Source organism: Equus przewalskii, chromosome 19 (genome assembly GCF_037783145.1).
Source record: "Equus przewalskii isolate Varuska chromosome 19, EquPr2, whole genome shotgun sequence".
Lineage (NCBI taxonomy): Eukaryota > Metazoa > Chordata > Mammalia > Perissodactyla > Equidae > Equus > Equus przewalskii.
Genome location: NC_091849.1, coordinates 56,704,295 through 56,731,138, shown reverse-complemented (window position 1 = coordinate 56,731,138; position 26,844 = coordinate 56,704,295). Strand labels below are relative to the sequence as shown.

Below are 26,844 nucleotides of genomic sequence, written 5' to 3'. Positions count from 1 at the left end.
CTCACATTTACCAAAACTTTCAAAAGCTGGAGACAGACTTAGGCTTCTTATTTTCTCATTCACAAAGTTACCTTTTTTCTATTATTAGGAATATTTCCTTACAAGTTTTTCCCGACTAGTGGACTCTGCTGTATGATTCATGTATGACTCAACAATTATTCTGGATTTTTAATGAGTTGTCATTTATTTAAGCAGGCTTCGGAAACAGGATTACTCATTGTGAGGTTCAGCTTGTACATTTCCAGATAGTGACTGAAAAGAAGAACAGAACAGATATTTACTTGGGAACTTTCTGAATTTTCACAGGGCTTTGGCCTTAGTATCTAATTTTATTTCACGAAGCATGTGTCTTTTTGCTGTGAAAACAGTACCTTATCTTAGAGACTCCTCTAGCCTTTAGGGCATACTGGAATAAGTCATTTCAGAAGAAAGTGAATGAATGAAAAAGTGGATGAACTTTTGGAATAATGATGGATTATAAAATAAACTGAAGCAGAGAAGGAATGGGCTTTAAAATTACATGTCTGAACAATAATCAAAACCTCACAACTTCACTAAAGACCACAAAGGAGGCCCGAGGGAATAATCATATCATTATGATGAGAACACTCTGAATTGTAAAGATGTCCATTTTCCCCAAATATTCTAGAAATTGATGCAAATTCAAAGTATCAAATAGGTTTTGTTTTGCTTTAAGAAGACTGGCTTTGAAAGTTATCTGTAAGGGAAAAGCCACAAAACTATTTAACAAACTTTTAAAAAGAAACAATGAAGGAAGATTTGCCGCCTGGATATCTAAACTATACTTTAAATTTTTGGTAAATAAAATAGTGCAGTATTAGTATTCGAATCAACAAATAAGTCAACAGGTTGAAATATGGAATTCAGAAACAGACCATTTATTTTGGAACTTCCATTTATGAAAAGGATGGTCTTTCATTAAGTGGGGGAAATAATTAAGTAAAAGATTTGGGGCCTGAGATTGCTAGTTGGCTCGTTCTTCTCAGCTTCCGTAGTTATGGAACCTTGATTTCCAGGTGCGAATATGGTTGCCCACAGTAGTGACAATACTTCCCAGCCTCCCTTGCAGAAAGGTGGCCCTGTGATTAATTCCAGATCAATGAGATGTAAGCATGGGGGTTGTGCTGTGATGTTAAAGGGAAGGGCGTGACCACCCTTACCCTTCATCCTTCCTGCTGGCTGAGACAAGGACACAGTATCTGCTGTCCTAAAGCAGTCCTGGGCCCTGTGGAAAAAGCAGCCGTGTGGTTGGTGGAGTGATAAGGTAGAAGTAACAGGGATCCCTCACACTACGAGCCCTGGCTTGCCTAGTCTTTAAATATTATTTTTGGAGGAAAATAAAATTCTATTTTGTTTAAGCTTCTATTATTTTGGATTTTCTGTTATCCCTAGATGAACTCCTTCCTAGCTAACACTGATGTAAGGCTACTGGTTATGCATTTAAAAAAATAAATTTAAAGTTTACAAAAAAATAAAAAGAGAAGAAATAAAAAAGAAACTACCTTATGAAAACCTGTTAGAGAGGACAGAAAGAATCCCCAAGCTGATGGCATATATTTCTGAGCCTAGGTTTCATCTCTCCACTGCTAACATAATAATTCTTTAAAGGGATGTCCGTTTATTTTTGTGGGATAATGGTGTTGGTTCATTTGTAAGTTTCTTGATTAGGACCTAGAATATATTTTCCCATAGAAATAAAGTTATGGATGATGCTTGGTTCCCTAGGAGCCAGTGCTACAGAGGACAATGGTAGGTTCTGACGAACATACAGAACTTTGAATCAGAATATTGCTTTTCCAGTCCCCTATTTTTCTAATACAATCACATTGTTAAGTTTACAGTATTATACGTGTTTATGTTATCATGAATATAAGTGCTATTTATTGCTCAGCCAAATATTATACTCTGATTATTTTCCCTTTACTACCACTTTTTGTTTCCCTTGGGGTTAATGCCAGTTTTCTTGATTTGCTTGTCTTTCTATGTACTATTCATCAATTTGACCCTAAATTCTCAATCAGTCATCTAAATATCTTCTTAATATTTTCAGACTCACCAGCTATTCTTACAAGGCCCATCAGTTTGAAGAACGTCTCCCAGGCCTTCAGATCTGCTTTGGCCTGGAATGGTTTTCCTGTGGGCCTTGGGTACAGTTGTCCTCCTGGGATTTCTCTTCACCTTGCCTATGAGTAGGATCCCTTGTTTCTTGAACTATGTTCTTATTTTTTTGTTTGCTTTCATTGCGTTGGAGCACATGCTCTACTAGCTTTCTGAGAGAAGGATGATAATAAAGGATGCCACATTGTTTGAATATCTTAGTATATCATCTAACTTTCTGGATGGTTTGACTGGGTAGATGATTTTAGATTGCTTTCCCTCAGAATTTCAAAAGCACCATTCTATTTTCTTCTACATTATAGCTTTGCTGTTGAGAGGTCCAAGCCACTCTGACTCTTAATCCTTTATTTGTGACTGTATTCATTTCCTACTGCTGTGTACCAAATTACCACAAATTTAGAGACTTAAAATAATATCTATTAGGGGCCGGCCTGGTGGTGCAGTGGTTAAGTGTTCATGTTCCACCTTGGTGGCCTGGCGTCTGCTGGTCAGGATCCCAGGTGAGGACATGGCACTGCTCATCAAACCATGGCACGGCAGGCGTCCCACATATAAAAAAGCAGAGGAAGGTGGGCATGGATGTTAGCTCAGTGCTAGTCTTCCTCAGCAAAAAGAGGAGGATTGGCAGATGTTAGCTCAGGGCTGATCTTCCTCAAAAAAAAAAAAAAGAAAAAGAAAAAAAATCATACCTATTAATTATCTCACAGTTCTGTAAGTCAGAAGTCAGAATGAGTTTGACTGGACTCTCTGCTTTTAGGGTCCCAAAAGGCCAAAATCAATGTCTCAGCCAGGCTGGGCCCTCATATGAAGCCTTTGGGGAATTCATTTCCGAGCTCTTTCTAAATTTGGCCCAATTTGGCCTTCATTTGTGAGATTCAGGGCCCCACTCTCTTGCTACTGGTCAGCTGGGGGCTGCTCACATTGTTTGTCACGTGACCTCCTCTATCTTCAAGCCAGCAATGGTGCACTGGATCCTTCTTGTGCTTTCCATCTCTGACTTTTCCTTCTGCCGCCAGCCAGAGAAAACACTCAGCTTTTAAAGGGCTGCTGGGATTAGATTAGACGCACCTCCACTATCCCAGTATCTTAAAATCTGTGATTCAGGATTTTCATTGCATTAACAAAATCCCTTCATAGCAGTACCTAGATTTGTGTTTGATTGAATAACCAGAGAATGGAAATCTGGGGGGGCCCATCTTTAGAATTCTGCATACCACAGTAACCGTGTGTACTTTGCAAAAGAGCCCTCCCCCTCCTGGAAATTCTGATTCTCTCCTCTGCTGCTTTTTCAGGGAATACTCTCCTCCCTTGTTTATGGTCATCTGCCAGTTCCAAGTCACTACTGCCAGAGCCAAGCTTTCCGTTACAGATTCCATGGCGAGTGACAGGGTCATTTGTAAATCGAGGAATTGTGAGCTGGGTAATCCATTTTGTGACATAAGCGTTTATTTAAGTTACATACTTTTGACTGTTCTTTTTTATAAACATAAAATTCAAAGTGATATGAACTGTTAAATGCCAGGTCATATCTCAGACTGATTAAAGTAAGTAGAAAATAATAAATATGTAACTGAATGCTTAACCTTTTTATAGAGATTCAGGTTAAAATGTGAATAAGACAATTAAAATTATGTCACTGTTCATAATGAGTTAGCTTACAGACCGTTTTCTTTCAACTGTTCTATTGGCATGACGTCATAATTAACACTGTTAATTTATTATATTTCCAACTATGATATGAATAGGCAAGGCATTATTACAATTAAAGTATAAGAAATTTGAAGCCTTTTATATTAAATGAATCTTATTATATTATCAAAATCAAGATGTGAATCTGAAAAGGCCTCTTATATGTTTGAGAGAGCAATATTTTGATCAAACTAGGAAAAACTTTCAGCTCAAAAGAAGGCTGAATAAGCCTGAGAGGATGGAGGCGGGAGAGATGAACTCGTTTGTTAATGTCACTGTGAGAAGCACGTGGGGTGAAGGACGGATTCCTGCCGATTGGCGCAATCAGGCTGATAGAGGCCTGCACCGGGATCTGGGAGGCGAGTATTGTATCTATTCTCAGTGTGTGGCTGCTTCTGATCTATGCAAAAAAAAAGACGGTATTAATTCCTGTTATTTCTTCAGTGATATTTTAAAAATCTGATTATCAAACTTCCCTGTATAGGGTAATACTTTAATACCTTTAATGAGATCTCATGGACCAGAATAAAATGAAATTATTGAGCGATTTTCTCTTTAGTATTTCTTGGCCACTGACATTCAAGTTCAATTGGTTGAATTAAAAAAATACATATACTTTATTACCTATACATACATATACATATACCTATGTATATACATACACATAAGGTCTAATATTTATTTCTTAGACATATTCACATGAGACAGAATAACAGGAGAAAATTAAACAAAGCTTTATAACGTGTATACACGGGAGAGACTCAGGAAAACTGAACAGCTTGCCAAAATGGTGGAGCTTCTCATCTTAAATACCATCTTCAGCTACAAAGGGGGATGTTGGCAGTGGGGGGAGTCAGTTATGAGAGATTACCAGAAAAGCATAGTAAGCAAGAGTAAGGTTATCATGCAGATTTAAGTCCTTGCCTTCTGCATTGATAAGAGTTTCTAGAGATAAGGTCATCGCCCCTTCTTCCTCGTACAGAGAGGGAGACACCTTTCCAGATAGAGGTTTCCCTTATAAATGTAAATATCTCTTACAAAGGGTAACTTCTGCTTTTCAGAGTTTCTCTCATGTCTGCAGTTTTTCAAAGTAATCAGACCAAAATAATCCTCATGCCAAAGAGGCATACTTGGGATGGCCAATCCCAATCCCCCACAGTACAATTGGAGAATTGATTTGTATTGCACCAGTTTTCTCCACTGATGTCCTTTTTCTGTTTCAGATCCCACCTTCATTTAGGAATGCTGTCATTTCTTATCATTGCAGATTGTGTGTAGAGTTACACAGAGAAACTTCACCCTTCTTGCCTGGGCTAGTCATGCTAGGTGCTTGGCTGGAATTAATTTATAAAGTCAATTTCCTGTTATGACAGTTACAGTGTGGGAGTGAAGGGGGCACGTACAACTTGGAAAACCACAGGGGGCATAAATAAGTGTAGGAGACTGCCGGTGGGTCTCCCTTTCATTCATATCTCACAGAATCACAGAATATTAGAATTAGGAGGAACCTGAGAGGTCATTTGGTCCCAAACCTCATCTTGCCCCTAAGAGAACCGAGATCAAGAAAATTACATGATGTGCCTTTGAGGAATGAGGTTTTGTCCAGAGCTCAAGTCTTTAAGCTGTTGGCTGTTTCACGATAGCAGCAGTTTTCAGTGTGGTCTGGGGACCCCAAGACAGTTTGACGAGACTGTGAGGTCAAAATTGTTTTCATAATAATACTGAGATGTTATTTGCCTTTTTCTCTTTCCTTCTTTCATGAGCGTACAATGGAGTTTTCTGGAGGCTGCATGACATGTGGTATTGTAACAGGATAAATGCTAAAGCAGACATGAGATTCCAGTGGTTTTGCTATTAAGCTAGATATTAAAAAGATTTGCAAAAATTTAGTCATACTTGTATTATACTTTTTTATGTTTTTGAAAATATAGTCGTTTTTCTTAAAAAATATGTTATTTATAATAATGTACTATTTTCATTATCATTCTATTTTTAAATATGGCAAATATTGATTGACATAACCCACACAAATGAAAGGTTTTGGGGTTCTCAATAATTTTTAAGCACCCTCCCAGTAATTAGAATGATGTCCCTAGTAAGAGAAGGAAGCAAGGACAACAGCAACTATCAGATCAGTTAAATTAACAGTGTTATGAAAATGTATTCTGTGTCACTCCTTATCTTTTCCTAAACATAGCTCTGGCTGTTTCGGATAATTTTTAACTCATTATATGTGATTGCAAGCTCCTTATGTGCCTTGGAACTCAGAATTTCATGCTTCCACATTCACGATTGACTTCATTTAACTTTATGAAGTTTGTGCTAAATATATGAATGCTTGTGGATATATGCCAATAATTGAAAATGCTAGATTAAAACGCTTTGAACCCGTTTTTTATCGTATCAGTTCTACATAATTGTCTTTGACTTTTTTCAGGGACATTGTTTTCTACATGTTGCTTAATTAGGTTTATAGAAGGGGCAGATGACAGAAGAAATTCCCTTTCCAGAGCAAATGAAAAGGACAAAAAATCTCTCATGTTCTGTCCCCACCCATGTGTATTTGTGCTCATCCATGAATTCAATGATCCTCTATTCAGCTGCACCCAAACTATATTTTTTATAATGATGGGTTTTAAATCTCAATCCTGTAAACAGATCTACTGTTTCCCTAGAAAATGAGCTGTTTGAGGCAGAGCTGGGAAGAGGTGGGGCCTGGGTGAATGGAGGGGCTTCCAGGAACTTTGGTGATCAGGAGTTCGAGAGCTACGGGGAAAGTTCCAGTATTACTCTTTACAACTTTTGCGCCACATTCTCTTTGGTGAAGAGTGTCCCTGGCAGTCTTCTGGTTGTCTATGTCATAATTGGATGCACACGTAAGAGGAGCAAACCCATGCAGCTTCTAGAACAACCACAAATCTGGAGAAAGATAAAGTGGAAGCATCCTTCTGTCACTGTTGTCCTGGTCTTGTGCTGGCCCGAAACCACGTTCCGGTGACTGATGGAAGCGGTGAGACAAACTATTCTCTGGCCTCATCTATTCTTTTCACAAATCAATTCTCCCTTAGTCCCATTCGGTGTGTTCATCTTATTTCTTTGGGAAGGCAAGAACTTTGTGTCTCATACATTGTTTTGTTACATATAACCTAGATAAACAGGAGATAAAACCAGAATCCTTGTGATAGAATTTACTGCTGCTGTTTCTCCAACAGGGAAAGAAGAGGGTTAATCTTTTCCTTAATTTGCATCTTTCGCTCCTCTAATCCTGTTAAATAATTCATCAGAAGGCAGTAACTTAGTGGTAAACAACATACTGTTTCCCCCTGTTGGTAGTTAGTAAACTTTAGTTTCTGCAATCTGTTCTCATAAAATGAATCCCAGCATTCCTTTAATCATTTTAGTCACTCTTCTCCGGATCCGTTCAATTAGATTACATCTTTCTGGCAAGAGAAGTCCCTGGGTTGAACAGTCTTCCCGTGTGCTGTCTCAGAGACTGCTAGGCAGACTTGAATCTTCCACTCATGGCTCAACAGCTACGATCACTCTGACTGATACAGCCCTCTGAACGTAGGAGGCATTGAACAAATGCTTGTGAATGAAAAGTGTTGAATATCGACATACTGACAATTTATTATTTTTTCCCATTTATCTCCTAAGACCTTTACTAACATTTGATTTCATGAAAACTGATTTTAAGTAGCAGTAAGACTTTTAATGGATCTCATACTAATATCATGGATTTGATTACATACCATATGTCCAAACACAACAAGTGATTATGGTGGCTGCCCGCATAGTTAGCCTGTGATGCAGCTATTAGCCATGTGTGTACTGGACTGGCAATATGGATAAAGGAATGAATGAATGAACCAGCAAAGCACCAAGAATTTTCCAGTAAGACATAAAATATATGTATATGTATATAAATATGTATAAGTAAAATAATTGACTCTCTTATTCATGCAACTTGTTTATTCTTCAATACTTTCTAGTTTGAGTGAAGTTTAATATTTTATAAATTCTTAATATAATAAAATTCCCTCATTAAAATTACAATTCTTCCAGAAAATTTATTTGATTTCTTGGACCTTAAATAGTACGTTTTTCAATCAATATTTTAAAAAACAAATCATAAATCAATCTGAGGAGAAAAATGTATATGCTTCATAAAAGACGCAAAGCATATCAGAAGAAAGAAAACTGCATTAAGCAAATAGCATTTATTCTTGCTTTTGCTGACTCTAAACAGAATATGAGGCAATCTCCCAAGTAAGAATTCTACCAGGAATACAGACCTTGACGAAAGGCGATTTTTGAAAAGTAAAATTATTTTTGTTCATGTGTTTTCTCTAAATGTTTTACATTTAGTTTCAAAATGGCATATAATATGTATAGGATATATTATTACATACTTTCTTTTTATATAACAAAATGAAAACAAAGTCTCTTAAGGGATATTGTGAAGTATAAATGTGTATATTTGTTGATCAAATCCTCTCTATCAGGGGTTGGCAAACTGGCCACTGGCTGGTCTACTGCCTGTTTTTGTAAATAAAGTTTCATTGAAACTCGACTGTGGTCATTTGTTTACATATTGTCTACGGCTGCTGTCATCCTATAACAGCAAAGTTAAATACTCGAGATACAGACCTTGAGGCCCACAAAACTTAAAATGCTTACTGTCTGGGCTATACATAAAAAAAGCTTGTTGATCCCCGTTATTGGTTAAGAACCCAGGTTTATTCTTTAAATTCACATGTGCACGTTAATTATCTTTAAATGGTTTCTTTTAAGCATTCCTTTGCCCTCAAGGATTTTTTTTTCTCTTTACAAAATTGAAAAAAAAAATTAAATTAGCAATTTCTGAAAAAGGAGAGACACAAATATGTGAAATATATCTTCATTTCAAATTCTCTACAAATGCCATTTAAATTTTTTTCCTTTTTTCTCAAAACTTCAACTGTCTATGGATGGGAGAACCATCTATTTCTTCCATCTGAAGTCTTCAGTATTTAGGAATGATAAATATATGATAGCAAACATCACTCCTAAAAACTAAAAATCACTGGTGCCCTCCTAAAACAGACTGATAATCTGATTTTTGCTGCAAGTCATCAAATAAACTTCCTACTCAGATCAGGCAATTTTAGGCTAAGAAATGATATCAATAGAGTTTCCTTTAATTGTGTGTCACCCGATAGGCTCTCACTAAGGCAAAGGAACAAGGGTTAGTGAAATTGCCTCACCCATATATTTATGCATATATTTAAGCTTCTTTTCGGTGCTGCATTTGTTTTTAAAGCCTGAATTCCTTCCCATCTTGCCTTCCTGGTTGAGAGAGTGGACTCTGGGGCCAAGTTATTGGTGTTCCGATTCTGGTTATGCCACTTACTAGCTGTGGGGCTTCTGCAAGACGCTTCAGGTTTCTGTCCCTCAGTTAGCTCATCTGTAAAACAGGAGTAGTAAGAGTAGTACCTTCTTGGTTGTGGGGAGATTAAATGAGTTTGTGTCTGTAGGCACTTAGAAGTTCACTTGTACATACTCAGAACTGTAAGTGTATCCTATTTTATCTACTACCATAATGTAGCAGTGCCAGATACTTGTAAAATTCCTAAAACTTTTGTTGTAATTACACACTTTCACAACTGGAGTAGAGGAAGCAGTGTGGACACTTCAGCTTCATCTGGGTCCCAGTCTCGAAGTAAAGAGGTTGATACACACCTTAGGCACACGGGCTTTCATTGAAGAAGCTCGATTAATGAGCCAAGGAAAGAGGTATTTTTGGAAGGTTTCTTTTTCTAAAGTATGTTTACTTAATTAAAAACATATTACTTTAAAATTTTTGATCCATTAGAAATTTATGTATTTGTGATATAACCTAAGACATACCAATGGACATGCGTTCTGTGCTATTTAGGTTATCACCCACCATCCTGCATGATAGCCAGTACGCTATGGAAACCAAATTTTTCAAATGGACTTGGACTCTATTACTTCAGAGTATAGCGTCTTTATGTTTCTGTAAATTTTGTGTTTAGATTACAATGATTTGTTCTGCTGAAAAAATTATTCCTAAGTCATCTAGATATGGGTAGAAGATACAACTTACCTCTAATTCTGTCTATCATCTAGGAGGCAATGTGCTGGGAATATTGTGTTCTGCTTGTGAATCATGTAAATGTGTGAAGGGCTCTGACTTTACCTAAAAAATAATCATAAATATAAATTGTTACCTATTGGTGAAGATGTCCGACAATAGATGTTTTCAGTCCTTTTCCTAATAAAAGAAAGCACTTATGATCACGTCAGTGGCTGTGGTGATTGACTGGACCACAGAGGCTATCGCTTGAATCTAAGTCATCATAAAAAGTTGATATAGCATGGCATAAGAGACGATTTGATCTTTGGCAAAACATACTTAATTCTCATAATAGAAATTTGGCATTTTTTGTCTAGATAATAAATTCGATCTCCCTCATACGTCATTTCATTTATTTAACAAAAGTATATTAATCTCTTATTATGAAATAGGCAGTATTCCAGGTACCCAAGTCACAAAATAGAATGCAAATGCTCTAAGAATTCACAGTGTAGGTGGGAGATATAAAGACAGGTAAAATACAGTAAGACATGGTAAGCACTATATAAAGCTATGTGAGAGTCACCAGATAGAGTGACTAACTATCCATAAATAAGACCTCTCATCCAAAAAAAAAAAAGGAAAGAAAAATCAAGTAAATACAACAATTGAAAGAGCTGCTTTTTGAGAAAGAATATCAACAATTCATTCATTTCCATCCCCCAATTTTCATGTTTATTAAAGTTATATATGCCCATGGTTTAAAAACTCAAATAGTTGTTCACCTCACTTCTGTTTCCCCTTCCAAGACATCCATTCTCAATTTCTATAGCTGGATCTTTTTGGTTTAACTCATAATCTCTAAAAATTGTACTTATATTACCATGCTTTAAGTTTTTGGCATTAGCTATTGACTTCTCTCCTTGGATAAGCGAGAATTTAGCCCTCTTTCCTCCCTCCTTACTGAGCACACGTGCACACTTTCAATTTCCCCAATCATCTCAATAAAATAATATTGCAATTTTAGTAGGATCAACATTTAGTATTTACATTGTTATGATTATGTAAAGCTATTCACAGTTGAGCCATGTATTATTATTATATGATTATTTTTCCTTGCCCATATAGCTTTTTCTTTTCCATGGAGTTAATAATTGTCTCTTTGTTTTAGCTGCTTAGTATCCTATGGATAAATTAGAAATTCAACATCAATTATTCCCAAAACATTCAGACATGAGGTATTTTGTTAATTTATTCTTCTTTAAAATTGTTTCTTGGCCTTTGTCCTGAAAATATCTGATAATACTTTTCTCTTGAGATTCAGCTGTCATTCTGAGATCTCACTTTATCACTTCCCCGGGATTCCCTTTACTCTCCTCCGTGTTGGATATCCTGTTACTTGGATTTCTGGTTTTCCTCTGTATTGGTTTCCTTGTTTGGAGAAACATATCCTTCATTAGTTTTCTGAGAAAGGGTATAAGAGTGGCATGTGAAACATGTCTTCATTTTGCTTTTCACCTGATAGTTTTGATTCAGTATGGAACTACGGGTTAGATATTTTCCCACAGGATTTTGAAAACTTCTCCATTGTCTTCCAGCTTCCAGTGTTGCCATTAAGAAGTCTGAGTTTATTCTGATTCCTCATCCTTTGTGTATGGTAGTGTTTTTAAATTTTATGATGGTGAGTCTTGATGTGTATCAATTTTAATCCATTTAGCTAGGCATTCAGTGTACCCTTTCATTCTGGAAACTCATGCCCTTCAATTCTGGGAAATTAATATTCTTGAAGCATTCCTCCCTTCTATTTTCTCTCTTATCTTTTTCTGAAACCCCTATTATTCACATGTTGGACCTCCTGGATTGCCATCTCTCATTTTTTTAAAATCTCTTCTATCCTATTTTCCATTTCGTTCTCTTGTTTCTCTTATTTCTGGAAAGTTCTGTGATGTACATTGGATTGGTTTTCGGTTTTCCTCATCGACTATTTAGAATTAGCTTTGTACCATCCAATTCTTTTTTCTGTTGTCCCATTTTCATTTTATTTTCTCCTTTTTTGCTTATGTCTTTAGTTAGATTTTTTTTTTTGATCAGGCAAAAGTAAGTGCTTTTATTAAATCTAACATCTCTCCCCAAAGCCCTCATGTACTTTTAAAGAAAAGTCTATAAAGATAAAGGAGCTCTTTTATCCTAAACAATCAGGTAAAAAATTGATTGGTTAATCATGGAAGTCTTCTGAAATAAGGAATCATAAAAAAGTATACATACTTTAAACATTATTTTAAAATAAGTCATATAATTACATTGTATATAATTTATTAGCCAATGTATTGATTTTGGAACTGTGCCTTTTTTGTGTATGTATATATCCATTGATTTGAATCCATTGTCTTTCTTGCATAAAATATTATTGTAGTGCATTATATAACAATAATATAAGATTTTTGGGGCTGGCCCCGTGGCCGAGTGGTCAAGTTCGCGTGCTCCGCTGCAGGCGGCCCAGTGTTTCATTGGTTCGAATCCTGGGCGTGGACATGGCACCGCTCATCAGGCCACGCTGAGGCAGCGTCCCACATGCCACAACTAGAAGGACCCACAACTAAGAATATACAACTATGTACCGGGAGTCTTTGGGGAGAAAAAGGGAAAAGAAAGAAAGAAAGAAAAAAAAACCCCTCATCATTAAAAAAAAAAAAGATTTTCATTTTTTCATGACACAAGATCTTTAAAAAGACCATTATAAGACAATCTAAAAGGAAATTCTAAACTTCAAAAAATTTTCTTAATTTTTTTATAGCTCTATTACCTGAACCAAGTTCTACAAAAATTTTTATGAGACAGGTACTGCTATAGACTGAATGTGCCCTCCCAACATTCATATATTGAAATCTAAGTTTCAGTGTGATGCTGTTTAGAGGTGGGGCCTTTGGGAAGTGGTTAGGTCGGGAGGGCCCTTATGAAAGAGGCCCCAGAGAGCTCCCTTGCCCCTTCCGCCATGTGAAGGTACAGCTAGAAGATAGTCATCTACGAACCAGGAAGGAGGCCCTCATAAGACCCCAAATCTGCTGCACCTTGATCTTGAACTTCCCAGCCTCCAGAACTATGAGAAGTAAATTTCCATTGTTTATAAGCCAGTCCATGGTATTTTGCTATAGCAGCCTGAGCTAAAACATATATTATTTTCAAGTTTTCCTAAAACATTCAGCTTAGTTTTTAAGAAACATTAAATATCTTTATTTGTATTGGTTCACATAATATTTAATTAAACAGCATATGTGCAATAATCTGTGCAAGTAGGATAAAACAATTTTGAAAATAACTACAATTGACTTTTAGTAAGTATACAACTAGACTGATGGGAGAAAAATTTGGGGGGGACTTGTTAAAATAGCTAATCTTGAGGTTTAGAGTGAAGCAGGAGTCCAGTTATAATGAGGAGGGGGCTAAAGACAATTTGACTGGGAGGTTAGAGATGATGGGGTACAGGCCCAACGAGTACAACAGAGTTGGAAAGATGCTCAGTGGTGGGGGTTATCACTGGAAATGAGAATCTCTGAATTAAGATATGTCTGACTTATGATGTACAGCTTGTGACACTATTGTGCAGATAACACTGCTCTGCATGTGACACAAAAACTCTTTTTTTTTTTTTAAAGATTGGCACCTGAGCCAACAACTGTTGCCAATCTTCTTTTTTCTTTTGTTTTACTGCCCTTTTCTCCCCAAATCCCATCAGTACATAGTTGTACGTTTTAGTTGTGGGTCCTTCTAGTTGTTGGCATATGGGCCGCCGCCTCGCCGTGACCTGATGAGTGGTGCCATGTCCGCGCCCAGGATCCGAACCGGCAAAACCCTGGGCCACTGAAGCGGAGTGCGCGAACTTAACCACTCGGCCACGGGGCTGGCCCCCAAAAACTCTTATAAAAGAAGACTTAAAAAGATATAAAGGTAAGATGTAATTGTTTATCTAATTTATTTGTCAGAAATGTACCAACTCCATGTTTTACGATACAATTTTTCCATTTTATCTTGAACATTAGAATTAAGATTAACTATTAATTTGGAGGGTTAAGGAAAGAGGGTGTGGCTATGGATGCAAACAGCATTTAAATTGTTGTGTTTATATAAATAATATTGATTATCCGGAAACTTCATCTATGATTTTTTATTTCATCTTGATTCTATAAAATAAATAGATGAGTTATTACAGTTCATAAACAGAATCAGTGTTTGGACTTCCAGGAAATTATGAAAAATCAATCTAGTGAATAGATAAATAGGCCCAATTTAGTTTTTGGAATTTTAAGAGAGAAACGGAAAACTCTTCAGATACTAAGTTTTGTGATTAAGAACAGAGAACAAAATTTGTCAGCCATATAGCAACTGTTAGAAACAATATGTTAGAATTCAATACTACAGTTTGATTAGAAAGAGACAAAGAGGGTAAACTGACAAGATACTGAAATTCATAAGGTAGAAAAGAGAGACAGGTGGAAAGATAAACAAAGAAACAAACGAAAAAGCAGAGTCACTACAGCAAACGCGAAATAATGACTATGCCGCTGCAGAAACAGAACAAGAGAGTCAGGCCTGGCTGATAGGGTGAAGTGTTGGCCTGGGCTTCCTCTCGCCTAGATTCCCAGACAGCAGCGATCAGCTATGGGGACTGTGCACTCACACATGGAAAATGCTTAGAGAGGGTTTGGTTTGATTCAGAAAAAGCACCTTCCATGCCCCACCAGCTGGACTTGAAATCACAACTGAAGGCAGTGAACTCCCTCTGAGAAGGCATTCCTCACTTCCTCTGAGTTAGGAGCGTCCTGGGACTACGTGGGGCGGCCTGTAGATGATTCCATGTTCATTGTGGACAGCTGAGATGGGCTGGGGTTTGTCGGAGACTGACGTTTAGAGAATTGGAAAGGCTAAAGAAAGATGGCTGTAGTTATATAATGAAGGACCAGTATTAATTTAGAGGCCAGAAGAGACCCTAGAAAAGAAAATAAAAATGGGAATTACAAATGAATGCATCTTTGCCAGTGGTAAAAATCTGGGTCACTTACAGCTGTAATTTTCCATTTGTCTTTCTGTCTGTGGACTTTGATAGCATTGTTGTCTAATAAATGTGTCATCGTCTGAGCATCACAATAGATTTCATTCTAGAATACAATTGTATCTAACAAAATTCAGTAGGTCGGAGAAAAAGTCAATCAACAGTTTTAAGCTTTGTATGTCCTTTGTTCGTAGGGAGTCAGGCATAAATGAGCATTTGTCATTCGACTCTTCTAGCGCGCTGCTGGCATACTGTGCCTTGGGCATGACACATCAGACTCTGGTGTTTACCTTTTATTACCTGCCAGAGCCCTCTGGAAAGAACCTCCATGGAATTCAGCCTCTGCCGCTTTGTTTCTGGTACACATATAAATACACGTTGAAGAATTTATTGGGGATATTGTGGTTTCCCAAGCTGACAAATAAAAAAGTGTGAGATGAATGATGAAGGGGACCTTCCGGAGGAGGTATGAAGTTAATAATTAAAACATTATTTACCAAAATACTGACAGAAAATCTTCTTCTTATCCTATGTCAACTGTTTGAGTGCCAGTATGAATAGGGGCAGCAGGATTATATTTTTTTATGTCTGCTTTGGAGAAGTTTGTGAAGAAATTCTCTTCTACACGTTAAGTTTATAAATATAATAAAAGCTAAATTCAGAAATTGCATTAGGAAAGTTCATTTAGTCTGAATAATCATTTAAAATAACTTCATTAAGCACTGAGTTTCAGAAGCGTAAGGATGCTATAAAAATTTTTATGCCTATTTTGGTGGTTATTGACAGCACAATGTTTGTTTTTCTCAAAGCTTTTGCCTCATTTTTATAAAAATGCTTTGAGGTTAAATGATTGAAGGTGAGAACCCATTTTCAAATTATGTTTGAAATGCATGGCATTTTAAATAGTGACTGCCATTCATCTGCACTGGAATATATTAAAATACTCGGTTGTCAGCATACAGCATTTCTCATTAGTTCTTCATGTGTATGTATCCAACTTCTACTCCTGTATTTCTGATAGCCCATTCTGAAAGACTGAAAATGTAGAGTGGGAGGCATGCTGCGGTCAAGTCTGGGAGGATGTAGGTTTTCCTCAAGTGAAGTTAAGAAGATAAAATGCAGGAAGCATACCTACTATGTGTGCAAGACAGAGTGGTAGACCAGTTCATTGTGTTTGGAATAGTGGCATATACAGAATAGGTCTGATCCCCACTCATTCTCCATCTAGAGCAGAAGACAGCTAAAACCCTAAGGACAAATGGCGTCACTGCTATGCATCAGGAGCACAAACAGTGCGCTTTGGGGTGGAGACGAGAACGAGTGTACTTTCCACCAGGAAACTAGGTAATGCTCGGTGAAGAAGGAATTCACCGAGGCGTAGCTGCGGCTTATCCAGTACTGCCCTGTCATTGTCAGAGCCATCAAATGATGGATGTGTTTGTGTAAGAGAACAAATTTATTTGAAAGCTAATTTGTAGCTGCAAATGATGGCTTAGGGAGAGTAAAGGTAATTAGTATGTGCATCATTAGTTTTTTGAAATTCTGATTTCTAACTCTTTAACTTCTTGGACTAGATTTTACTACTCCTGAGCCCATGGCAGAACTGCGTTTTCTCCTCCACCTCCCGCATTTTTAGCCAAGGATTCCTGGTGACACAGCTTTGGTAAAAATCCCTAAGACCAGTCTAGACCAAACAGTGATTGTTGACTCAGGAGAAGAGAAAAACCAACAATAAGATTTTAAAGTACCCAATTTTCACAGCAAGCATCATCCTCTGGCCTTTGGGAAAAAGTTCCTTGATGACTAGGAGGGAACATCGTGTTTAACGGATGTAATAAAGCCGAGCCTTGGCTCCACTTGACCCCACTCTCCACTGAGTGACCCCCCGGGTGCTCTCCCTTGTGGAGTCATATTCTCAGGAAGAGAAAGAATACGGGACGAGGGAGGGAGGCGGCTTGTGACATTCCTTTTCCAGTTAACTAATGTCTGGAAGAGTCCAGTGACTGTGTTCCACCCCAGATGCTGTGGTGACAGGAGCAGCGGCCGCCTGAGGTTAACTGCAGTCACGTGGCGCTGAGCCCGGGCTGGAGGCTTCGGAGGGCGGAGTGCGTGTGACGAGCCCCCGCAAGCCACTGCCCCACCGAGTCCACGCTTCGGCAGGATCTCCAGTAAAAATGCCGTCACTCATCTCAGATTTGGTATTTCCCTAAAGAACGTTTTACTGAGCTTCCCTATTCAAAACAATGTCATAAAGTCAGGCGTTCAGCCAAATCCTTAGCAGTGAACAGAAACTAGATCAAAAACACATTCTTATTCCCCAAAGTAGACCCTATGGGTGTCTGAAGCTGTGAAATTGGGGGAAATGACAGCACATCGTGAAAACTAAAATCTATGTATTAAGAGTCTGTGTGTGGGACTGAGCTGGGTGGTACCCAGGTGAGGCGGGGAAGAGATGTTCGCTGCCCTGTAGGTGCTGCGACCCAACGCAGAAGACGCCTGCGCAGGTGGCCACGAAGGGCTGACGTGTCCACCCCAAGGAAGGAATGACGCCCTCTGGCTTGGGACCAAGGTCGTCCTGCTCTGCAGCCCGTGTCTGTGTGTGTGTATGTGTGTGTGTGTGTGTATCGGGCCCTAAGTGCAGCTCTGAGGGAGGCTGTGCCTGACCTTCCAGGACAGAACTCAGGCTAGAGATGACCTACCCCAATTTACCCTACTTTCTCTGCTGTCTGCCGTCCTCTGTGCAACTCTGTCAAGACCTCCTGGTTCTCTTTGCATATTTTAAATGGGTTTTGTCTCTTAGGATTCAGGAGTTTCACTTTCAGATTTCAAAGTTTATAGTTCATTTTATATTTATTTTTATTTGCTTCAAATCGACTTCTTTCCAGTTCATTCAACGCCTCTCTCAAGACTAAAAGTGAGGTTTGTGTTTCATGGGCGGTGGGTAGGAGCACGCGCCCTGGAACCAGAATGCCGTGTTTTAATCCTGGCTCTGCTGCTCACCAGCTGTGTGACATTTGCAAATTATTAGACTTCTCTGTGCTTCCTTTGGACATTAAATAGTACCAACTGGAAGAGATTTTGTGAAGAGAGTGAGTTCCTATGTGTTAAGTGCTTAGAATAGTGCTTAAAACAGGGTGAGTACTCCTTAAAAAGGACTTATTCATAAGAGGTACTTTATTATGTTGTAGGCTGACCAGTAATATCTCCCCTGAGTTTTCATTTTTACAGCCTTGAAAAGTTTTACTTACACTTTTCCCTTTTCACGGTAGAATTTATTTGCCTTTCTTTATGATAATAATAGCAATTATATGTGGTATACACTTATATAAATAAACACATATCTACTCACTTCCAGCCCATTGAGGCTTTCCCGAGGTACAGTAACAAGAACCATAGTTAGTATTCTAGTTACAGGCACATTATATATTTTTAAAAGATAGAATACCTTCTCCGGTCATATTTAAAATATTCTTTTTGATGAGGCCCAGGATTTTTATCTGCAGCAGCCTCTTCGTTGGTATCTTCACCAACAGCTCTATGACATTGCTAGATCTTATTTTACACTGGATTACAGAACCCACTATCATAAATATATATTATAAACTATATGTATATTTAAAGTTTTCTACAAGTCTACAAAGGTCTTCTTACCTTTGAAGCATTTTGTTGCTTTCCAGCCCATCCACAAAGCCTTCAAAAATTACTTTGATCCTATCGACACAGATAAATATATTTTTAGATGCAAAATCTTAATTTCCCTGGAAAATATGAAGATTTCTTTTTCAGTTCACTTATGAAAATGCAAAGTAAGACCAGGACTAGCACCAAGCTCAGGGAATTGACCCAACTTTTGGTTTCCTTTATTATTTTAGCTTCCTTTGTTATTTTAGCTTCCTATTATGAAAATAACATGGTGTTAGACCTTTATGAAAGCATTTGTTCTCTTCTCAGAAGCTATCGGTTAGGCATGCGTTTCTCATATAGAATGTTCTGTTCCAGACTTTGCATTCCCCTGTCCTCAGGTGAGTTTGCTCTGGGTTTGGTGCTGCTGTTGTGTATTTCGCCATCTTGTTGGGAATGGAAGCGAGATCCCAAATCTTCACAGGGGGAGCAGCTGCGTGTTTTACCGGTGTGACACTTCTTTCACGCAGAGGCTTTCCACAGCGACAGTGTCTCTATAATTCTGGGTGGATGTGGATATATAGGTGGTGGAACTCTGTTCCACCTAAACTGCCAACGTGGATCTAATTCTTTGCTTGCAAAAGTGGTGAGCATCTTCGGTGGTAGACCCGGAAACTCTCTAGATCGTCCCTGACATTTGACTATCTAACCCTCCACAAATGTGCCTGAGGATGAGAAACTCGATACTTTCCCAAATAGCCCATCCCATTTTTTTGCCGGTTATTTGAGGTAAAATTCTGATTCTCTGTAACTTTCAAGAAACTTATCTACATTTTTCTTCTGTGCTTAGTTACCTCAAAGGACAGGGACGCTACTGAACTCTAAGTTGAAATGCGAAGTTTAAAAAAAAGCCTTGAATTTCCTGCTACTTTTTATATAAAATTGTTCAGCATTTAGTATTTTTATTTATTTGATGAGGAAGATTAGCCTTGAGCTGACATCCATTGCCAATCTTCCTATTTTTTGTTTTTGCTTTTTTGCTTGAGCCCTGAGCTAACATCTGTATCAATCTTCATCCGTTTTGCATGTGGGATGCCTCCACGGCATGGCTGATGAGTGGAGAAGGTGCACGACCAGGATCTGAACCCGCAAACCCGGGCTGCTGAAGCAGAGCCCAAGGAACTTTACTGGGCCACAGGGCCAGCCCTAGCATTTAGTATTTTTAAAGATGACGTCTTTTTAGTTTTCAATATTTTGTTGCCTGTAAAGTTTGTAAGCAGCACGAAGAAATGAAGGAAGAGTTTCAAACCGCACATTCGGATTTTGCTACTTTCTAGGCGTGAAGTCAACTGGGTTACTACATCTTCCAGAGACTCAGGTGGCTCATCAGGAAAATGGTGCCAGTAGTACCTTCCTCATTCATATAACACGCGTCCCCATACGCTTTTTTATCATGGATTAATTTATGTTCCATGGAACAAGAAATAATTTATCTTTATTGCTCCTGGAACTTCTAGACTTATGACTGGCCTATTCTAGGTATTCTCTAAGTACTTGTTGAATAAATTAATGAATTTCACACAAAGCAGAGTGGCCACTTGTTAACAAGGGGTATGAATATACCATAGCTATTCTCCTCAACTTCTATTTTCAGTATATTTCAAAATTTGTCTAGTTCCAATCAGTATTGACACATTAAATCTTTACCAGAGACAATTATTAAAGAACTTATAATAGAAAATGAGCCATTACAAGAATTATTTGTAGTAACAAGCTTGTTCTGAAAATGTTTACTTGTCAAAAATCTAAAGGCTAGGGGAAAACAAAGGACTTTTATTGTTTGTTTAGTTTTCCCTTTTACTTTATGAGTGTCTGTACCTTTGAATTTTTGCAATGAGGATTATCAAGTTTTCAAATAAGCTCAGAATGATGCTTATTTATGTGGTTGGTGACCCAGATAACTACAAAGGAGAATACTTTGGGCAGGGTCTTGGGTAAGACATGGAACAGAACAGAGTGTACAAACGTAGTTAACTACCAGGACTATAGAGAGTAAATATTATGTAATTTTGGTTCCTTTTAATGTCTCTGATTTTTCTTTATTTTCTTTTGTATTGTTTCTTAATGTTTAGAAAATTCTTTTGAAATATCAGCATTTTTTGCTATGTTATGAGGAAGCATAGGAAATAAGAATTTGTCCATGTCTCAAAGGGAGTGATCATAACCTTAAAGATAAGATGTGGTTTTGACGATAAATATAGTGAAAAAATCCTGAAGGAAGGGAGAGAATAATGGGGTAAAGAGATAGAGTCATTGTGGAGCAGCTTGTTACCAGCAGAAACTTCGCTTTCTCTGAGCTCTTCTCAAGAAAACTTTGACAGAGTCCATGCAATGTTTTATCTAGGAAAGCTGTTTTGGTTATGTCAGCCAGTGGGTTGCCATCAGGTCCTGTTGGACATCCAAAGAAATCTCATTTGGAATCATTTGTGAAGGAGAGATCTGAGTCAAATGTCCCTTTTGGCCTTATATTTCAACATGGTAGGCCTTGGTTGCCATCATTCATTCATTTGTTAGAAAATATTTACCCATTTCCTATTTTATTCTAATCAATGTGTTAAACACAAGGATGCATCTAAAATGTCACCTTCGAGGAATGGCCACTCTCTTGACTAGATTCTCCTTCTCAGTCTTCCCTAATTTCGTTTCCTATTCTATCTCTCTAGGAATCCATATTTCATTGTTTTAGTCTCTTTCTTTCCAATATCCTCAACTTGTTTTTGTCATTGTCTTCCTGAGTTTTGTATCCTCACAAAACTTCAACCCTATGCTTTTCACATCTCCAAAACAGTTTTCTGGAGAAAAATAATTCACCTGTGCAGATTGGTGCCCCTACAACTTCGAAATCTTCAATTCCTGTGGGGCATTCAACATTTTTGTTTCTTGCCTTGGGTCTTTCTCATTCTCTGCTATGCCTATATAAAACCATTTCCATTCTCCTTAAATCTTTAGTCTTCTATATCCTGCTGTCTGAGCATCTCCCACCTGAAAGAGAAAACTGGAATCTCTGCAACTGTCCATCTTTCTTATCCAGAATGGATAACCTTTCCTTTTCAGAAAGGATATGAAAGATCAAGGGTTTAAAACTAAGTTTAAATTCAGATTCTACCACTTATTGGGAGAACTTAATCTTCCTGAGTCTACGTCATCTGAAAAGCACTCATTAAATGTTAATGATTCCTTTCCTCCTCTCCTCCTCCTAATTTTCCTCTTCCTCCTATTTTTCCTCTCCTCTCCTCTTTCTTCTAACATTCTGTCTCCTTTTCTTCCTCTTAGAGAGGAAGATATACTGAAGTTAATCCCTTTATTTCAACTCTAGTTTCCATGCTTTCTGCCCTTTCAGGGACCTTGATTGATCTTCTTTCTCCTCTCTTCAACATCTTCTTTATTGGCAACTTTCATTAAGCATTTAAATAAGTGTGAGTCTTTTGTTCCTAAAAGCAACATACACTTTTCTTGGACCTCTGTGTACTCCCCCAGTGGCCATCCTCTGTCTTCTTCTCTTCGTACTTTTGAGTTGGATATACAGACTGTCTCCACTTGATAATAAAGGACACTTCTGATGTGCTTCTTGGGCGAAGCATCTCTCATTCTTCCTCAACTCACTGCATTCTGGCTCACATTTTTCCATGGAAACTGCTTTTACCAAGGTCACTAGTGACCTGGGTTGCAAAATACAATGGACAAGTCTTAATACCAACCTTATTTATCATTTCAGTAGCATGGCCTATTGGTCCTCTCTTCTGTTAACACAGCTTGTATCTCTTGGTTTCAATGAAACCACTCTGTCCCAGCTTTTTCTTTCACCTTCTGGTCATTTGGTCATTTCTTCTCTGACTACTCTCTAGGATTCTGTTCCTTTGCTTACTCATTAAATATTGTTGTTTCTCAGTTCTATCTTAGTCCTCTTGTTTTCTTAGCCTCTGCTCTTTCCTTAATGATTCCAACCGCTGTCAGGGCTATGCTTTTCCCCTCCATTTTATCCTTTGGATTCAGACTCATATGACCAATGCTTGCTGGATGCCTGCAGATGACACAGTTAGCTTGGATTCCATTGGCATAAAACAGAACCCAGCAACTCCCCTGTCAGGCCTCCTTGTTATTCCGGGTTTCCTAGTGATAAACCTGACTGTTATCTTCGACCCTTCTTTCTCCTTTACCTCCTATATCCAGTCAATCACCAAACTGCGAAATCTACCTCCCAAATATGTCTATGGTATGCTCATTTTTTCCAATCCCCACAGCCATTGTCCTAGTTCAGATCAGTATAATCTCTACCTAGATTGTCCAAGTGGGTACTGGGGGTTTACGTAGTTCTTTGTTTTATGGCTGTGGTGGTTCTTAATTCTAGAAAGGGCACCTAAATATATACTTGGCACTTAAGGAATCACAATATTTGGGCTAAACTAATCGTTGCTTTTGGTTTGGGGAAAAAAGTATGTAACTGAAAGAAAACTACTTTAATGATACATGAGAAGTATTTTACATGAAGCATGAAGTGAGATCTCTAAGAGGAAACAAGACAGTCTGCCAATTGTGATGAAGAAGACAATAATTATGAGTTTTTTGAAGAGGTTACAAGGTTTAATAAGCCATCGACTTTCATAGAGATTTAAAAAAATGAATCATCTTTGAATGGGGTCACTATAGCTAATTGTCCAGGGGGTTAATTTTGAGCTGTGACCAGAAGAGTGGATAACTGTCTCACTGGGATAGGCTAGATAATCAATAAGAACTCAGGGAGAAGGAAGCAACGTGGGCCAGAAGAATGATAAAACTAGTTTTGTACAGATGGAGATATGGTTTGTGTGTGCAAATGGCCAGCTACGGAGCCTGCAGAGATGGGTGACCCTGGATTATGCAGGGCCTCAGAGGATGCTAACTGAACTTTTCCTGAAGGTGATGGGAAATTGTGTAAGTATCCTATGCAGAGCAATAAGACCAAAATTGTGATTTAAGGAAGTACCATGGGCAGTAGTCTGCAGGGTGGGTGGGAGAATGGAAACACAGAAAGCAGGGACAACAGTTTGGTAAGGATTGTGGTGGCCCAGGTGACAAAAGGTGGGAAATGGATGCTCTTTTTAAATGGTGAATTCATTGAACAGAGTTACGGCAATGTATTTAACTTTTCCTACTTGAATCTATTCTGCTTTCAAGTTTTCACTGTTATAGCAAAGGCGGCAATGGGCATGCATCTAACTTTATGTATTTTGGGTCATTTTCTTAGACCACTTTGCCAGAAGTAGGAATAGTGGTGAATGGGTATTGATATGTATAGATTAGTTGATGCAAGTTTGTGATGTGTTCTTTGAAATATCTCTTCTGTAAATATTTTGAGTACATTTTCTTCTCTTTTTCTTTAAGGAACACACTTTAAGGAAACTGAAGGTACCTTCTTTTCTCTGTGAGATATTCTTTTAAATTTGATAATAATTGATCCTTTTTTCCCATCATTTCTAACAGAGGCTAAAATTTGATGAGATCTTTTGGGCTTGCTTTCTTTTTTGTGCATCAACATCATTAACGAAATCAGAGTGTTTGGTAAATGCATTAACAATTATACCTCAGACTATAACCAGTACACATGGGTCAAAACAAATGTTTTTAAAATACTGACATTAGAAAAGTAACTGTTAGAGATAATTAAAAGTAAATGAATAAAATCAGTGATATTTACACTCTAAATAACACTGATTAATATATTGGAAGGAAACTTATTAGGTCAAATTAGGGTCGAAATTTAATGCTTGGCGGAATGCCTTTAGGTTAAGCCTCTTTTAGTTAATTTGTTCAAGCCACTGAATTGAAATGCAAAATGACAAACTTATATTAAGCCATAAAAACAGCTTTCAAAAGAAACACTGTAATGAGAAAAACATGAATTATGAAAATATATTTTAATATAAAACAGTCTTTAAGGCCATTCCTGTGTCTGAGACAAGGGTGCCATCTGATGAAATGATAGCAGAAAACTTTCTGAAGTGGGGAAAGCTTCTCTGGTGGAAATGTCAAAAGAAATCAGAATCAACCTGTTGCAGTAGAATTTTGAGATTGTCTAAATTAAGCATGAATTAGATTTGCATATTTATGCCATGCCATCAAAATGAAATTGCATATCTGTGCTCATGCTCATGGTTCTTCCAACCTTGTCTGCTTCACCCCTCTCTGTCCTCAGCTCAAATGTTCCCTCTTCTGTTTAAGTTTGGCTTAGTTTCCCTGGCTGTCTGAAGACTCTACTATAAAATATTCTGCCTGTTTATTAAAGTCCAAGCACGAGTATATTGGTCACAGCGCCCCCTCTGAGAACCCTCAGACTGTTTGACATACTCTGACCTCTCAGAGAGGTTCCCCTGGTTTATCGTGTTCAGAATCTAGAGCTGCTTAGATTAGGGATTAGAGCCTGAGTCAGTGGGAGCCATCTCCCATGAGGTAACCTAGAATGAGGCATTTTCCCAACAGAGAACCCCAGTAATGCATGGCACCTGGATAATAATCATGACTGACACCTATTTAGTACTTAACTATGCATCAGGCACTGCTTGCCTATCATAATGATGCAACTAGGAGATTTGTCGGTTGAAACTATATTGCTGGCTGCTTGATAAATAGTGAAAATTTTCTAAACTGGTTGGTAAACAGCTGTTGACAAGAGTCCCTTAGTGGTCCCCCCCAACCCTCCAAACTTCTGTTGCTGTCCTACTGTTCCCCTGGGGCCTGTGGAACTCTCCACAATCCATCAACTAAAGAGTCAGCATCTGCCCTGCAGGGGCATTCTGGTCGATGGTATTCACTAGAGTTGTATTAAGTACTAGCCCTCTGGAGCCCAATTGGCTGAGTTCGAAACTTAGCTCCACCACTTACAAGATGTGTGATTTTGAGCTAGTTAATTAGTCGTTCATTGACTTAGTCTTCCTCATCTCTAAATTTAGGATGATAAAGTATTTATCTCAAGGGGTTGTTTTGAGACTAAATGAATTAACACATGCAATGCATTTAGAAGATGCATGACACGTAGTAGGTACAATAAAAGTGTTTGTTATTTTCATTAGCTGTACTAACAGTTAAATGTTTTGACCATCACCTCTCAGTACCACACTAACTACCGCTGCTGGGGACAAGATGGGTGGGCACTGCTGCCTTCACTGTGCCCCGGGGCCCTCTGGAATTGCTCCATATTCCAAACAGCATTCCAGTCTTTTGGAGAGCTGGCTCTGTGGTAGTTAAGAAACTTTCTTGCCTTCTTTGCTCCTTACCCTACACTTTAAATTAATTGGCAACATTTAAAAATCATAAAATTGTACATAAAAGTCCATATTTCTGGCATTCCTTGGATATTTGGAAAACTGGCGACACTGGGGTCACATTTTGTCACGGCGATGATCAGCTGGAGCCCTGTGTTGTCTCCTTCCTGGGCAGGAGTATCAACTCTGGTGTCCACCATCCAGTCCACTGCATCTCTTTGTTATCTGCCTGCTATTTGAGTTTGCTGTCTCTGAACTAGGGTGACCTAACCATGTCTCTTTCTCTACAACATAGAAGCCTTCAACTTCCACAACAACACTTTGTTGCGTGTACTAGATGGTAAGATTCTTTATGAAAGGGACCACATTGCGTTTGTTTTTATGTCTTTGACTTTGCCTGACTCACAGGAGGTTACCCACAGTCCTCACTGTTCGGACTGATGAAGTTTAAACTGGTGGTGACTTGAGCTAAGATGGTTTTAACCCTTTCACAGGCAACAGTTATAAGAAAACATAAAACTGTGAAAGAATGTATAATTGAGGAAGTTGAGTGAACAAGTTTTATGAGTCACACAAATAACATTATATAATAGAAGTGAATTCCATCCCATTCAACTGTCTGGCTGTGGTGATGTGGGAAGCTCCCCAGATACTGCTCTTCCTGGGCAGTCATACGACCTTGAATAAAGCATTTAACCCTTGTGGACCTATTTCTTACTTGGCAAAAATGTAGGTAATAATAAATGTCCCCTGGATGTTGTGAATATGAAATGAGATATAAAATATTGTGTGGTTATGAACATGCCTGTAAAATGTTAATATACTTGCTGGGAATGATTATATTTATAGTAGTTTTTACAGATGAAAATCCCAAGGCTCCACAAGGACTTGCTACTTAGTGGAGAAGTCAGAATTAGAACCCAAATCGTGTGAATCTTGGCTGGTAGCTTTTTTAATGAAACATCATTTGC

The 26,844-nt window shown here is 38.1% G+C and overlaps 1 protein-coding gene and 1 long non-coding RNA gene across 3 annotated transcripts in view; one reads left to right on the top strand and one right to left on the bottom strand.

Moving 5' to 3' along the window:
* The window catches only part of LGSN (lengsin, lens protein with glutamine synthetase domain), a 45,169-nt gene that overhangs the window by 3,205 nt on the left and 15,120 nt on the right, over window positions 1–26,844 (top strand). Inside the window, 2 exon segments of the mRNA XM_008529563.2 lie at window positions 23,997–24,020; window positions 26,169–26,213. Of these exon segments, the coding sequence (XP_008527785.2) occupies window positions 26,211–26,213 (3 nt within the window). The 5' untranslated portion in view covers window positions 23,997–24,020; window positions 26,169–26,210.
* On the bottom strand, window positions 161–15,026 carry LOC139077369 (uncharacterized). 2 transcript variants are annotated; one of them, XR_011529825.1, is made up of 4 exons: window positions 14,965–15,026; window positions 9,938–10,030; window positions 9,221–9,274; window positions 161–252 (listed from the first exon to the last, which is right to left on the bottom strand). It is a non-coding gene; the product is annotated as an uncharacterized lncRNA (long non-coding RNA). The 2 variants fall into 2 exon arrangements; XR_011529824.1 differs by lacking the exon at window positions 161–252 and having other exon boundaries at window positions 8,988–9,274.